Raw genomic sequence first — 16,883 nt, 5'->3', positions numbered from 1 at the left:
TCGTTTCCTCATTTCACATCTGTAAATAAATAAAACGGCGTTTAAAGATTAAATGTTAATTAACAGAATTTGGTCTATTATTTGTAATCTCCTTAACGGAGCAGAGTGCTACAGAACAAAGCGCGACTTCAGAAACCTTTCCGAGCAGGAAACGCACAAAGCGTAATTCAAAAATATGGAAATGAAATGCAAAAGAAAAAAAAAAAGCAACTACAAAAGATTAAATTAGCTTAAAACACATTCTGTGTGTAGGAGCATGTGCTTGTAACTTGGAGAGACAAGCTCATTATTCTGATGCTAAGGAGCCGTGCGCTAGCTGAAAATTGGTAGATACCAAAAGACCGCGCGGAGGTTTAGCTTCCGCTCGCTCGTTAATTATTTCCAATCAGCTCTTGTTGATAAGAGAAAACAAGACTTTGGAATTACCGCACTACGGAAATCTCCGCGACTCCAACTCGGATTAGCGTCTGAATGCTTGAGAAACTGAGATAAACAAATAATAGCGAGTGGAGAACATAAAAAAAAACCACACAAAATCAAACTTGATGTAACACGAAGGCCACAAGGTTTTATCAGCCCGGAGTTAAGCTCGACATGTTTTCAGAATCGCGGGTCTAAAATTAACTAGATTAAAGGCGCCAATGCCTTGACCTCGCTCGAGCTCAGCTGGCAGATGAGAACCTCGTCTTATCTTGTCGACTCTCCTTCCAGGGGCTCGCTCGCACTCTGACAGCTTTTCAATTGACTGAACACGGGCTTCCTCCCCTCTCCTCCTTGACCGACCCCCACCACCCCCCCACCCGTCCAATCTCACCTGTAGGGGCCGGTGTTTTATCGCAGCGATGGGCCCCACTTAAACCTGACAGGGTGAGAGGAGGATGGGAGGAAAAAAGAGATAAAGAGAGCGAGAGAAAAGAGGAGAGAAGAGCTCGGAGGGATCTGACAAAGCTGATAATTACTTCTGTAGGCAGGGTCCGCATTTGCTAGACCGGCGGGCCAGAGTTCTGCACCTCTCTACGGGGTAGCGGTCTCTGAAGTGCTGAGGAGTCACTTCTCTCGTCTCTAGTCAATCACCGGGCGGAGCTCAACAGTCACGCACACTTCCGTAACCTCCGGCCCGCTGCATGGAGACAGGTATAGAGAGGAGATGTTACTCTGGTGTGACAAGGTGAGGGGTTGTTGGGGTGCGGAAGCTGTCTGACATGTCCTCAAGACAGAAGGTCACAAAGCAGCAGTGTAGAGCTCTCTTCCTAAAAATCACACTACTTGAATCTAACTTTCAGCACACCTGGGTCCTTTAAAAATGTATGTGTATATACACAGTATGTGTAAAACTGTCAAATGAGGACCATTCTTTAATTGACTTCACTGCATGACGTGCCAAACAACTTGTCACAGGAAGTGTTACCTTGTAATGTCACTTTTGTAAGCAAACCAGCCTGGGTGGCTAGCCTAGCATCAAGCTAACTTAGGCTAAGCTAAACTAACCCAGCACTAAGCTAACTCCGGCTAAGCTAACCTAGCTTAGCATCAAGCTAACTTAGGCTAAGCTAACCTTACCTAGCTCCCATCCAACATAAGCTAAGCTGAATAACCTCCACAGTTAAGAGTTAGCATCATTTACGGGAACCCTTACTCACCGCTCGTGTTCCACAGCGCAAAGTATGCTAGAATACTTTCTCAACACCAGTTAGGGTTTTAAATTACTCACTTTCCATGTTTACCATTCTTATTAGCTAAAGTTTACCTTCACAGGGTTAGGAATACTCCTTGCTAACCGTTAAGGACGAACTTCGCAGATGCCTTGTTAATTAAACTTAAGTTTAACTACATGAAAACTGCGTAACTAACTACAGAATAACGCGTGTAACCGTAGGAATTTTCATCGGCATGTTGACTAAAGCTTTGGAGGGACACACAATGTGGTTTTGAACAACCGCTACAACCCACTATAGTGTGGCTCAAAGCAAATCCAAAGTTTAGTCACTAATGCCACTGAACACTCTTGACCTCAGATCATTCCCGTGTTTTGATCACTTTATTTCCTTTTGCTTTAATTTTAATTTTATTTTGCCTCATTGATTATTTCATTCCTTCGACCTTGATGATAATAGCAAGCCGCTATTACCTTAGGTCATCTATATGATTTAATTTCATTTCCTCTCTTGTCCAAGTGTGGTTCTATTCCCCTAGGGCCCAGAAAGGAAACAAAGACCCCCTTATTTGTTATTTTGGCTTAGTTTCAACCAATGCACTCGTTTGTGACCCTGCAACGCAAGTAATTTCAACAATTTACTAGGGCACTACTAGAGTCCTGAGGGTCGATAATAAGCAGAATTGAAATAAGAAAGCGGTCCTTTTCCTATTATTGTTCACTTCGTCGAGCCATAGTGGACCACCAGCTAATGAATATTTGGTGACAAAAGCTGCCAAATGAAGTTCAAGAGACGTTACATTAATGCAGGGGTTCTGAAATGTTTTTTGTCAGCACAACACCTAAGATGTTGTACTTGGAGTACCCTTGAAGAGATTTTAAGTTAATATTTCTATAATATAATGGAAAATATAATGTTCACATTTACCTGATGCAATTATTATTAGTAGTAGTAGTACTGTTAAAAAATATATATATATATATATGATGAGTCACCGTCTCTTTATTTTGTCTGCATTTTGATATTTTCATGACATTTCTTTAAGATAGCAGCATATATATATATATATATATATATATATATATATATATATATATATATATATATATATATATATATATATATATATATATATATATAATTATAATGAAAGGAATGCGTTGGATGCTTCAGGTTTTCATCTCACAAAACCCTGTTTGATGAACCCTAGATTACTGTAACTAATGAAAAATAATAAATTTCAATAATAAAAATCATATTTTTTTATGATACAGACATTATAAACTGGCTATTTTTGTTGCATTATTAATTTGAATATTAACATGGACATTATTATTAATATTAATGAAGTGTGCATAATGCTAACAGTCATATACATTTTTTATATAAATATTATTATAAAAGATGCTAAATATTTATATTGACATTAAAATTGAATATATATATATATATATATATATATGCTGCTAGCTTAAAGAAATGACATGAAAATATCAAAATGCAGACAAAATAAAGAGACGGTGACTCATCATGGTCAAATAAAGTTATTTATATTACTTAAATGAAGCGAAGATAGCAAGGTGAGAAAAGGTAGCCAAAAGATAAGTATCATCAGAATTCAAACCAGAAACCTCTGGCATGTGTGAAAAAAGTATTTTTTTTACGAGCGAAAAAAAAAGCCACTGCTGATTTTTTATTTTATTTGTGTTGCACAAGACTTCTGATTATGTGCTTTACTGTGGCTGTGCTAAAGCACGACTCATGACCCACAGTCTGGTCGTCCTACACTCCCACCCACCCTTCCAGCCAAGAGCTCCTCTAATGAGAGCCTTTCCTCTGAGAGACCGCAAACATCGCCCATAGCAAAAAACAACAACAAATGCCTGGCTAAGGCTATATAATTGGCTGCCACAGAGCAAGAAAGTTTACTAGGAAGGTAGACCAAGCATGACCAGATGCATTTCTTTTCTTACTATTCTTGTTTGCTTCATTTTCTTAAAGAGATATTACTTTACTGATTCTGACTTTACTTTTTTTGATTTGAGATTTTGATTTGAGATTTGAGACTTTACTTTTGAGATTTTGACTTTACTCAGACTATTTACTCAACTCACCATGTTGTTCCAAAACTATATGCTATTTTTTCTATAGAACGCAAAAATAAGTTGAGAGAACTTCCTGAATGAATCTATGTTTTTTGAATGAAACAGTTTAATGAGTCATGCAATGATACACACACACACTTATTGAGATAAAACTTAGATGTTTTTGCATCTGAAGTTATATATATATATATATATATATAATACAGCATATGAAACAGTGTTGTGTTTACACGCTACTCGCAAAATCCTGTCATTGCCACTGTAACGATTTTCTTTAGCATTAGAATGGGCAGAATTATTGTTATACTCCTCCATCTTTTTTAGGATGGAAAAAAACTTGCAGCTTGACAATTGAAGGCCAGCTCAAACGCACAACATCGAAATCGTATGATTCGATTTGGGTCTTCTGACTGGTTCTGTGAACCTTTGCAAATTGGAACCTCTTTTTCCTATTCGTAGTGGAGATGAGTGGTACCCGGTGGGGTCTTCTGCTGTTGTAGCCCATCTGCCTTCAAGGTTGTGCGTGTTGTGGCTTCACAAATGCTTTTCTGCATACCTCGGTTGAAACGAGTGGTTATTTCAGTCAAAGTTGCTTTTTCTATCTTCTATTTTGATCTTGGTGTGCAAAATGACCAGGATGTTTCTGTGTGAGATTCATTCGCTTACTTACAATAACCAACAACTACACGCAGTAAGGCTCAGCATTAGCAGACACATTCAAACACAATCCACCCCTCTGCACTGCTAGTCTATATCCCTGATTGACAGGTCCAGCGGTTTCTTAACTGCCCTGTAGGTTCGGTGGTTCGCCTTGGCTGGATCGCAGTTCCTCAGCAGGCGTTTTCAATTTAAGATATCAGATCCACCACACTCCTCGCTTGGGAACGGGGCAGGATGGCCGCGGGGCCGTGGCCGTCTCAAACTCCATGTGTTGGAAAGGCAAGCGACAGAGGGACCCTGAACCGCTCGAGGCTAGAGAGGCGCATGAGGATTAAACGGCGGCCTTGTCATGCTCCAGAAGTCGGGGGTCTGGAGGCTGCTGTAACCTCGGGGATTAAAACCAGGATTAAAACATCAGCTCCACGCCGCTAGAACAGCAAAAATGCTTGCTAAAGCTCAATGAAATATAACTGCCAACAAGTGGATTGAACAGACTGAACAAACTGTACAAAGCTGGCGCAGAAATCTAGGAAAGAACAGATTTGCAATTTCTAATCTTTCAAATTCAAACTCAGCGTGGATATTAAAATTTATCTAATTTTTACTTTGTTAACGCACATTCTTGGTCTTTTTGTGTGCAATTCATCAATGCATGTTTAAAATTAAAGGGGACCTATTATGCCCTTTGTCAAATTCTTTTTCCAGGGTGTTCTAGAATAGGTTTTCATCCTTGAAATGTTAAAAAATCATATTTTACATTGTTTCAACACCTCTCTTCTCAAGTCTGTCTGTAACGCTCTATTTAGTTCTGGTATATATATGAAGCTCCTCCTTCCGATAAGCATAATGTGCTCTGATTGGTCTGCTGGACCAATGTGTTGTGATGGGTCAACCGCTTTGTGCGCGTTTCAGAAATCCAATCCAATCCAATCCAAGTTTATTTCTATAGCACATTTTATAAACAGGAAGTTTCCAAAGTGCTGCACAGATGATTCATACATCCAGATCAATTAGCATATAATAAAAACAAATAACAAAATAAAAACATCTCAGTCTAAGAATACAGTAAAATAATAACAGACATCAAAAAGACCACACAACTCACGCAGGATTAAAAGCCAAGGAATAAAAATGTGTCTTTAGACGAGACTTAAAACTCTCAACCGTCGAGGCATTTCGAACATGGAGGGGCAAAGAGTTCCAAAGTTTTGGTCCCACCACAGAGAAAGCCCTGTCCCCTCGAGTTTTGAGTCTTGTCTTAGGAACAGCGAGCTGGAACTGGCTCTCCGACCTCAGTGACCTAGCTGGTGCATAAATTTGAATGAGGTCCGCAATATATGTTGGGGCCAGTCCATTTACAGCTTTAAAAACAAACAATAAGATCTTAAAATCAATCCTAAAACGAACAGGAAGCCAGTGCAATGAGGCGAGAATTGGCGTTATGTGTGTGCGTTTTTTGGTTCCTGTTAAAAGTCGTGCTGCAGAATTTTGGACTAACTGTAATCGTGAAAGTGCGTTTTGATTTATACCAGTATAGAGTGCATTACAGTAGTCTAATCGAGATGAAATAAAAGCATGTATAGCTTGTTCAAAACTGTTAAAAGACAAGAACGGTTTAACTTTAGCTAAAAGACGAAGATGAAAAAAAACAGGATTTCACAACTGCATTTATTTGTTTATCAAATTTAAAATCACTGTCAATTTTAACCCCCAGATTAGTAATAACAGGATGCACAAAGTCAGAAATGTCACGTCCCTTACCATAACTGTGTGTTTAAACAGTACTAACTACAACCAGGCCTCACCCACTTTTTTGTGTATGCCTTAGGAGGAAATTATCATTTAAATGAGGAATATTGTGAGGTTTACATCCCTGTAAGAAAAACTACAATCAAGGCATCAAACAGTGCGCACTGCTATAGAGAATAACTCCCTTTGGGGTGACTTTGTGCGTTGTAACTCTGCAGACATTTTTCATGCTCAAACATCAACATCATACACACTAAAGTAGTGTTGTCACAATACTGGGATTTCCAACTTCAATACCTTGAAAAATATCTATATTAGATACCACGGGGAAAAAAACGCCATATATACCGCCATACAGATAATTTGTTAATTTGAATTTATACATTAATTTGGCTTTATGTGAGTGCCACTTATATAGATCAGCAGTGAGTGCACACACAAAACCTGCAAGAATGAGTAAAATCAAGCGCAATACAAACATTATTTAACCCGGAGTGAATGAGTAAGTCAGTGAGAGGAGGCCGGTGTGTCAGAGAGAAGAGAGTGAGAACATGCAGCTAAAAAAAAGGAGAATTGGAAACGTTTTATATATTTCACAATCGATACACATCTAAATTTTTGACAAAGCTACACTAAAAAAAGATGAAAATGTAAAAAAAAGCATAATAGGACCCCTTTAAAATTGTGAACCTCTGAATTTCTCAAAAAAAAAAAACTGCACTCATAAAAAAAAAACTGCAACTACAATCCATTGGACATAAACAAACTTCTTTGTGTTAACCTTTCAATTCCAGACATCTGGCTGTATTCCGTCACGAAACGTCCACTTTTTTCATCCCGATTCACGATCTCATTACAAAAGTAAAAAGGGTTCCGAACACCATTTCATGTCGACTTTAAAGACATGGCCTCGGTCTGCTTTCAGCTCGGCTGTTTTAGTAAAAGAACAAGGTCATACACTACCAACAAAGACACAAAAACTAAAGTAGTCATGTACAGATGTTCTTCTGTGCTCTGATTGGCAGATGAGAAGTCCCTAGAGGGAAGCTCATTACCCAGGTGCCAACATCGTTTGTATAACCTCAAAGCACTCGCCTCTCTGCCATCTTTGCACCTAAGACTGGCACTCACCGACAGCTGGTACAAAACCTGTGAGACTCGAGAGGGACAGGAGAGGAAACAAGCTAACACAAACACTTACACACGTAAATCACGTACACTCGATCTGACGAACTGAGCTCAATGGCGTGTTGCCATGCTACACGATACCTCGCGCACTGGGACGGCCTTGCGAGATTATCGTTTCAAATCCCTCTTTAAATCTAGCACAAAGCATGCTGGGAGAGAATTAGCCACAAGCCATCTGCAGGTTTAACGGTCAAAAGTGTTATTTTTGTATTATCAAACAAAGTCAAGTTTAAGAGTCGTCTGGTGAATTCAGGATTTTAATGTTTTGAGTGATTGCCCTCCTTTCCCTAAAATTAGCTAAGGCACAAAAGCTCCCACAGTGCTTTGTTCTGTGGGGGGTTCGGCTGAACAGCTATACATGTCAGAAGGGATCCAGTAGAAAAATGGCTTTCAAAAATATCCATAGAGCAAATTATTTTGATGTAAAATCCATTTCAAAATAGACAAACCACACGCTCTGAAGAGGGTAAAAAATCGTATCTAAAAAGTGGATTCTCTGTAAAGACATCCACCAATCATTCACTGCTGTTATCATGGAATCTGAAATCGAACTGGGAAAATAAAGCTGGATTCTAGTTATAACTGCTAGCTAGCCAGTCCTAGTTAACAATGCTTTTTTAGCAAATTTGTTGTCGAAAAAATGACAAAACAATAAAAGGACTATTAAACTGTAACAGTTTCAGCTAGGCTATATAAAAAATAAAAAAAAAATAAAAATCAGCCAATATTTTTCGGAAATTTACACATGTAATCTGTTGATGAATAACATATTGAAAGCTAAATTATTTCTCTCTTTTTTTTAAACGCAAAGAATATTAATAAAGAGCATCTACCCTTGCTTGAGCAGAGGTAGTTTACATTTGCTTTGTATTTAGAAGCACTTAAACAGGGCAAACATGTGATTATATTAGTCAATTGTGCAAAATTTTTAGGTTTTTGGAGCACAGATGGTACGGTATTAAAGCTACCTGAAAAGCTATTATTAATAATATTTTAAATAAAATATAAATGAAATATTATACACTACCGTTCTTCGCTTACCGTTGGTAAGATTTCTTTCTTCTCTTTTAAATTATCTTGTGCTCACAAATCTGCATTTATTTGATGAAAAATACAATATAGTAATCAAACATTAGTTTAGATTTAAAATACCAGTAATATGCCCTTTATTCCTATGATGGCAAAGCTGGCATTTCAGCATCATTACTCCTATCTTCAGTGTCACATGATCCTTTCAGAAATCATTCTAATATGCTGACTTTCTGCTCAAGAAATATTTCAGTAACATTTTCTATAAAGGCCATGCTTACAATGGATTATAACTCCATTTATAGCTCCAAGCACATGAATGGCTTGACCCAGGGTTTCCCAGCTGAACATTGCCCAAACCATCACATTCCCTCCACTGGCTAGTTGTCATCCCACAGTGCATCCTGGTGCAATCACTTTCCAAGGTAAACATATAGACAGCCAGATTTTGATGTAAGAGAAATTAGGACTAGGACCAGGCGACCTTCTTCCACTTCTCCAATGGCCAAAGCCTTGTTAGGAGATGATCAACAATCAACAATTTTAGCCTTTATTTAACCAGGAGATAACCTCACTGACTTTAAATATCTTTTACAGGAGTGTCCTCCTGGCCAAGATAGGCTAAGGATGCAGAGTGAAACCTTTTTTCAGTTAACCATTACATTTTTTGTCCGCCCCCAAAAACCAACAAATGTGGTAATGATCTGATTTATCTTGGAGCTGGTAAGATTCGTTCAATGAATCTTCTGAAATGCCTATGAGAAAACGAATAAGGAAAATACATTAAGAGATAGAGTGAATGGCTGGAAAGAGATAGAGACTGTGGCGAGTGGGAAGGAAAGAGAGAGTGACTAGAAAAATTGTCAGCCTCAGTGAATGGCGAGCAGCTCTGGGCAGCGGAGGGGTCATGGTGAGCTATAAACAATCTGCATTAATTACAGCAGCTGGAGATTCACTCAAACCCAGAGAGAACAAAATGCTTGCGTCTCCTGCATAGGAGGAAAGAAATTGGCTTTAATAAAATCATATGTGCAATTCAACTTCGCCAATTCCACACCAGGCTTCAGAGAGGTGAGAGAAAGACAGATAGCGACCACAACATGAAGTTGATAGCAAAGAATAATAATCGATGTTTGGGGGGAGGGGGGCTCTTCGGATGTTGCGTTTACGTTAATGAGAATCTGGCATATTCGGTTCCTTCCACATGCACTTGCTTTCATTCTACTTGCCGAGAAGGGACAGAAATGACCTATCTCCATAGAAACCAGGCCATATTCCTTTGAAAGCACTGGAACAAGGCTACGACGGTGTCTTGCTTTTGACCCTATCATCAATTATAGAGTATTTCAGGAAGTAAACTAGAGGACCGCAGAAAGGCTTACCTTGCCGGCAACATGATCATTAATTTAATGAAACATCTTCAAGGCACTAAAAAAAAAAAAGTCTCATCTCTATTCAGGAAAGTCAAGGTTATTATGAGGCTGTTATCAAGTGGAACAAAATAACCTGTTTTTCTCAGGCGTGTTTGTTTAGTTAATGTCTGCATTACATTTTTAAACTTGCAACCTTTAAACTAGGTTCTCTTTTCCGGCCACTTAACTAAAAAAAATCTCTTTGAAGTCTTCTAATTTGGGTGAGCAATTTTTCTAGCTAATCTAATAAAAAAATAAAAAATAGTTGCAAGAAACTTTTAATCGCTCCTTAACCCTAAATCCTGCCCTGAACATAAGCAGATGTCGCTAACGCTCATTTTAATCTTAAAATATCTGCATTATAATTAAGTGACAATTTTGTAGTCTCTTCTTACTTTATATTGGCTTCACTCCTTGTTGCAGCAGTGTGAAACTGTTCAGCGGACAACTTGAAGCGTTCCTTATTCTGCAACACAAACAATGAAGACACTGATTATGAGATGAACCTTCATCCGAATATCTCAATCAACTGACTGCTAGAATGCAAGTGGGGGATTATACAATGAACAAAGCTGACAGAATAGTATAAAACAGAACAGTTTTTTTTAATGATTGGTGATATTTGGTGTCCAAAAACTACAATTTCATTCAAAAATATAATCATTTCATATTGATTCCAAACTTCTGTAGTGCAAATTTTCTTAAAAGGCCATCGGAAGAGAGAAAACGGCTTGCCATACTCTATCTGTCGTTTCGACTAGTCACAATTACGTTAAAGATATCTTAAATGATAATACAAACTATCCAAAATGTAATTTACGACTAGTCAGAAAGACATTGTTGATATCTACAATGTTAATTCCGGATAGGCAAACTTAGCTTTTAAATGTTAATAGGGCTTTCCATACAGGGACGTAGGCTCAGAGAGAGGCTCACCATATTCAAACCAAAATATCTGACTTCCTCTTGGTCCGAGCTAATGACTATGAATTAGAAAGTTGTCCGGCTTGAGGAGTACAATGTATATACCGATTTTTGTAACTGTAGATAAAACTAACAACCCCACTTTTGTCAAAAGGTGGCGCTATTTAGTCCCTGCACCACGCCCGTTTCTGAAACTTTGCACATGTCTACTGGCCAATAAATGTGATGTGTCTGTTGAGTTTCATGCAATTTCAAGCATGCTAAGAGTCTCAAAAGCATCCTAAAAGAATTTTAGTGAGTCACAACAAAGAACACACTTTTGTATGTTACTGATTTTCCCTTCTGCAAGGCAAAAAACAAAAATGGAAAAGAGCCAAATGATGAGTGTAGTTCCACTCGTCCCAAAATCTAAAGTATATAGACTTTTGAACCTCTAAATCCTGAATTATTTAAATTGATAGTTTCCAGCTTTCTAATTAGGGGCCAAGCACCGAAGGTGCGGAGGCACCTATTGTATCTGTTCCGTTTCCTATTATTAGGGGCCAAGCACCGAAGGTGCGGAGGCACCTATTGTATCTGTGCCGGTTCTTATTATTATTATTATTATTATTCTTCTTCCGACTGGGCGTCTATGGCAGCCCATAGACCGGTTTGCGGGAAAGTTGTTTTGGTTTGACATTCTGATAGAGGACAGTCCCAACTTTAAATACACCAATTTTGGTGTCTCTAACTCATTCCCTCTAGCGCCACCAACTGTCCAAAATTTCACTTTTATTATGCTAATAACTTTTGAACCGTAAGGCCTATCAACAAAATTCCTTTTTCCTCTTGTTCCTGAGCTCATGCCGATTCGATCGCACCCTATGTCGTCATTTTCCGTCATAAAAAAACGGCCGCCATTTTGAATTTTCCAAAAAACCTACTTTTGCGAACTCGTCCTAGACGGTTTGTCCGATTTTCACCAAAATCGCACCGGATCATCTCCAGGCAGTGCTGACAAAAAGTTATGGAATTCAAGATGATTCGAATAACAGTTTTCGATAAACGCCTAAACAAAATTTACGTAGCGCTTGCGAAAACAGACGTGAGGTTGTATCTCCGCAACGCTTACTCGTTTTCACACCAAACTTGGTACGTGTTATCCCAAGCATGACCTGAGGCTACGTGCTGCGTTTCGGCGCAGCGCCACCTAGTGGTCCGGAGATATGAAAAATGGCTATTTTTGCTCGTAACTTCTGAACGGTTTCTCCAAAAATCAAAAACTTGGTCTCGTTAGATTCAGGGCGTCATGCCGAGTCGACCGATATCCAATTTTCCCAGATCGGCCATTTTGGCTGTCGGCCATTTTGAATTATGTGCTAAAATGCTGTATTTTTTGAACGCATGAACGAATTGTTACGAAACTCGTTATGGGTCATCAGTACGATGCCCTGAAGGAGCCTGAGAAGTTTCGAAACAGCGCCACCTAGTGGTGAATTGTTTTATTCAAACGCTTATAACTTTGGGTGTGGTACACTTATTTTCACGGGAGTCATATTTTTGAGGTCCTGAATCGTTGCCGAGTCCAACGATACCAAATATGTCGGGTTTCGTCTCACGGATGGCGTAGCGTAGCGATTTAGCGCGAAAAAAACACTTGGCGATATCTTCAAAACCGCTGTTCCGATCGAGACGAAACCACCGCCAGAAACACGGAATCATAGCTTGTTAACTATACGCAAATGCCCAAATGCGTAAATATTGATAGTAAGGGGTAGTAAAATTCAAACAAAGTCATGTGTCAGTCATTTTTTACGTGTTTTTTCATATAAATGTTTATAACTCGGAAGTAAATTGAGATATTTGCACCAAAATTGACACACATATGTATGGGGTCACTCTGAGGACACATAAAAAAAATTGTGGGACTGAGCCTCTTGGTGGCGCTATAATAGAACAAAACGTGAAATTCCCATTGACTTCAATACAGTTTTGTGAAATACAATGCTATACTAAACAAATGCTTTGGTCTAACATTACGAAACTCAGTGTGTGCCATAAGCAGCATGCCCTGAAGGTACTCAAAAGATTTTGAGACAACGCCACCTGTTGGTCAAAAGTTATAATTAATTTCTGAGAACGCTAATAACTTTTGAACAAATTTGCCTATTGCAATGAAACTGATCTTAATAGATTCCTTGGGTTATGCCGAAAACATAGATGTCAGGTTTTGCATAATCAGCTAAACTTCCTGTCCGCCATCTTTATTTCTTTGAAAAACCTTCTTTTTCGAACTCCTCCTAGACCGTTTGTCCGATTTTCACGAAAATTGAATCGTATCATCTCCAGACAGTGCCAAATAAAAGTTATGGATTGCGTGACGATAGACAAAACCGTTTTCGTATACCACAGCATCAAATTTGAGGCATGCTGCCAAAATGACTATTTAGGCTTTATCTCTGCAATGCCTTCACATTTTGACACCAAACTTTGCATGTGTCATTGTCACCTCACTCTGACCACATCACATCTATTTTGTAACTGCGCCACCTATTGTTCGAAAGTGATAACCCATTAAATCATATTATAAGTTAATGTTTATGTGATTTTCTTAGCCATTTGCCCAAAGTTCTCTCAAAATGCCCTTAATTGCTCCTTGCTGCAGTTGGTCTGCCACTCCTTACCATTTTGGCATATCTTGCCGCTTCTTGCGCTTGGCCCCGGTAATGGCTGCTTGCAGCTATATTTATTATTATTCTTCTTCCGTTTCTGACTTGGCGTCTATGGCAGCCCATAGACCGGTTTGCGGGAAAGTTGTTTTGGTTTGACATTCTGATAGAGGACAGTCCCAACTTTAAATACACCAATTTTGGTGTCTCTAATGCATTCCCTCTAGCGCCACCAACTGTCCAAAGTTTCACTTTTATTATGCTAATAACTTTTGAACCGTAAGGCCTATCAACAAAATTCTTTTTTCCTCTTGTTCCTGAGCTCATGCCGATTCGATCGCACCCAATGACGTCATTTTCCGTCATAAAAAATTGGCCGCCATTTTGAATTTTCCAAAAAACCTACTTTTGCGAACTCGTCCTAGACGCTTTGTCCGATTTTCACCAAAATCGCACCGGATCATCTCCAGGCAGTGCTGACAAAAAGTTATGGAATTCATGATGATTCGAATAACAGTTTTCGATAAGCGCGCAAACTAATTTTACGTAGCGCTTGCGAAAACAGACGTGAGGCTGTATCTCCGCAACGCTTACTCGTTTTCAGACCAAACTTTGTACGTGTCATCACAAGCATGACCTGAGGCTACGTGCTGCGTTTCGGCGCAGCGCCACCTAGTGGTCCGGAGATATGAAAAATGGCTATTTTTGCTCGTAACTTCTGAACGGTTTGTCCAAAAATCATAAACTTCATCTCGTTAGATTCAGGGCATCATGCCAAGTCGACTGATATCCAATTTTCCCAGATCGGCCATTTTGGCTGTCGGCCATTTTGAATTATGTGCTAAAATGCTGTATTTTTTGAACGCATGAACGAATTGTTACGAAACTCGGTATGGGTCATCAGTACGATGCCCTGAAGAAGCCTGAGAAGTTTCGAAACAGCGCCACCTAGTGGTGAATTGTTTTTTTCAAGCGCTTATAACTTTTGGTGTGGTACACTTATTTTCACGGGAGTCATCTTTTTGAGTTCCTGAATCGTTGCCGAGTCCAACGATACTAAACATGCTGGGTTTCGTGTTACGGTTGGTGTAGCGTAGCGATTTAGCGCAAAAAAAACACTTGGCGATATCTTCAAAACCGCTGTTCCGATCGAGACGAAACCACCGCCAGAAACACGGAATCATAGCTTGTTAACTATATGCAAATGCCCAAATGCGAAAATATTGATAGTAAGGGGTAGTAAAATTCAAACAAAGTCATGTGTCAGTCATTTTTTACGTGTTTTTTCATATAAATGTTTATAACTCGGAAGTGAATTGAGATATTTGCACCAAAATTGACACACATATGTATGGGGTCACTCTGAGGACACATAAAAAAAATTGTGGGACTGAGCCTCTTGGTGGCGCTATAATAGAACAAAACGTGAAATTCCCATTGACTTCAATAGAGTTTTGTGAAATAAAATGCTATACTAAACTCAGTGTGTGCCATAAGCAGCATGCCCTGAAGGTACTCAAAAGATTTTGAGACAGCGCCACCTGTTGGTCAAAAGTTATAATTAATTTCTGAGAACGCTAATAACTTTTGAATAAATTTGCCTATTGCAATGAAACTGATCTTAATAGATTCCTTGGGTTATGCCGAAAACATAGATATCAGGTTTTCCATAATCAGACAAACGTCCTGTTCGCCATATTTATTTCTTTGAAAAACCTTCTTTTTCGAACTCCTCCTAGACCGTTTGTCCGATTTTCACGAAAATTGAATCGTATCATCTCCAGACCGTGCCGGCTAAAAGTTATGAATTGCACGATGATAGACAAAACCGTTTTCGTATACCACAGCATCAAAGTTTAGGCATGCTGCCAAAATTACTATTTAGGCTTTATCTCTGCAATGCCTTCACATTTTGACACCAAACTTTGCATGTGTCATTGTCACCTCACTCTGACCACATCACATCTATTTCGTAACTGCGCCACCTATTGTTCGAAAGTGATAACCCATTAAATCATCTTATAAGTTAATGTTTATGTGATTTTCTTAGCCATTTGCCCAAAGTTCTCTCAAAATGCACTTAATTGCTCCTTGCTGCAGTTGGTCTGCCACTCCTTGCCATTTTGGCATATGTTGCCGCTTCTTGCGCTTGGCCCCGGTAATGGCTGCTTGCAGCTATATTTCTACCTCTACCTCTTCCAGTAGAAGAATGTTTGGCTGTTTAAGCACTTACACTTAACATGTTAAGGGCTTTAATGAGGTGTTAGGCACCAGTTCCACACAGGAAATGTGGGGACACCTTTATCAGATTGTGATGCTATAAAAATACAAAGCCATTAACAGAACCTGCAAGAAACCAAACAAATGTTATTTATTGTGCTCATCATTTTATTTTTCCCCTGATGTTCACTTATGTAACAAGGTTTTGTGCACCAAAACAAAAAAATTATTTAGTTACCTATGACCATTTTCCACGCTCTCGCTCTCTCTGATCCTTGATGAAACAATGAAACACTTCTTTTTAATGCTGTGCCACTGAAGTCAGCATGAATTCAAAATGGACTATTCTTGTTTTTTTCATGGAATATTGCAGCATTTATTATAAGAGATTTATCCGAGCACATCATATATCACATATCCTCCCTCTCTCTTGCTATGACATTTCTTTTCTTCTCTGATGACATGTTTTCCAGCAAGAGGGCAGGACAACCGGTCACTTACATGAGATCGACCAATAGCAAATCATAGCCATCCAATGATCCAATCAAGTCCCGCCCTTATTTTTTCTCCTCTGAGAAGCCGCTTCACTCGGAATTGAGTCACAATAGGGAAGAAAAGTCTTCCCCAACTTCAGTTTCATGCCGAATTCAATATTATGTAAACGGTATCTACACACACATTATGAAACATACGGTGGTGTGAATAAGTGTTTGCCCCAATGCTAAAGTTGCCTAAAAAGAGGAATAAAAAAATCATCTTTTGGATATTGATCTTAATGCCTTAATTAGAAAAATGAGGAAAACTCCAACCTTTAAGGACACCAATTTTCTTTGTGAATGAATAATGTATCATAAATAAATAAATGTTTTTCCTTAAAATACAGGGTGCATAAGTCATTGCCCCCCTATGTTAAATTCCCATAGAGTCAGGCAGATTTTTATTTTTTAAAAGCCAGTTATTTCATGGATCCAGGATAATATGCATCCTGATAAAGTTCCCTTGGCCTTTGGAATTAAAATATCCCCACATCATCACACACCTTCCACCACACCTAGAGATTGGCATGGGGTACTTTCCATAAGATCATCTTTCAATGCAAATCAAACCAGCTATTCGGCTAACTGAAGTAAAACCATGTCAATCTCTAGGTGTGGTGGAAGGTGTGTGATGATGTGGGGATATTTTAATTCCAAAGGCCAAGGGAACTTTATCAGGTGTCCTTTGGTGTCCTTAAAGGTTGGAGTTTTCCTCATTTTTCTAATTAAGGCATTAAGATCAATATCCAAAAGATGA

The 16,883-nt window shown here is 38.8% G+C and overlaps 1 protein-coding gene across 2 annotated transcripts in view; it reads right to left on the bottom strand.

The window, feature by feature from the left end:
• The window catches only part of chchd6a (coiled-coil-helix-coiled-coil-helix domain containing 6a), a 64,800-nt gene that overhangs the window by 20,554 nt on the left and 27,363 nt on the right, over window positions 1-16,883 (bottom strand). For both annotated transcript variants that reach the window (XM_039652949.2, XM_039652950.2), the window contains one exon: window positions 10,194-10,264. In XM_039652949.2, coding sequence (XP_039508883.1) covers window positions 10,194-10,264 — 71 coding nt within the window. The remainder of the gene's footprint in view (window positions 1-10,193; window positions 10,265-16,883) is intronic.

This window comes from Pimephales promelas, chromosome 20 (assembly GCF_988280905.1).
Source record: "Pimephales promelas chromosome 20, fPimPro1.hap1.1, whole genome shotgun sequence".
NCBI lineage: Eukaryota > Metazoa > Chordata > Actinopteri > Cypriniformes > Leuciscidae > Pimephales > Pimephales promelas.
Note: the sequence above shows the minus strand (reverse complement) of the source record. Positions and strands in the feature narration are given on the sequence as shown.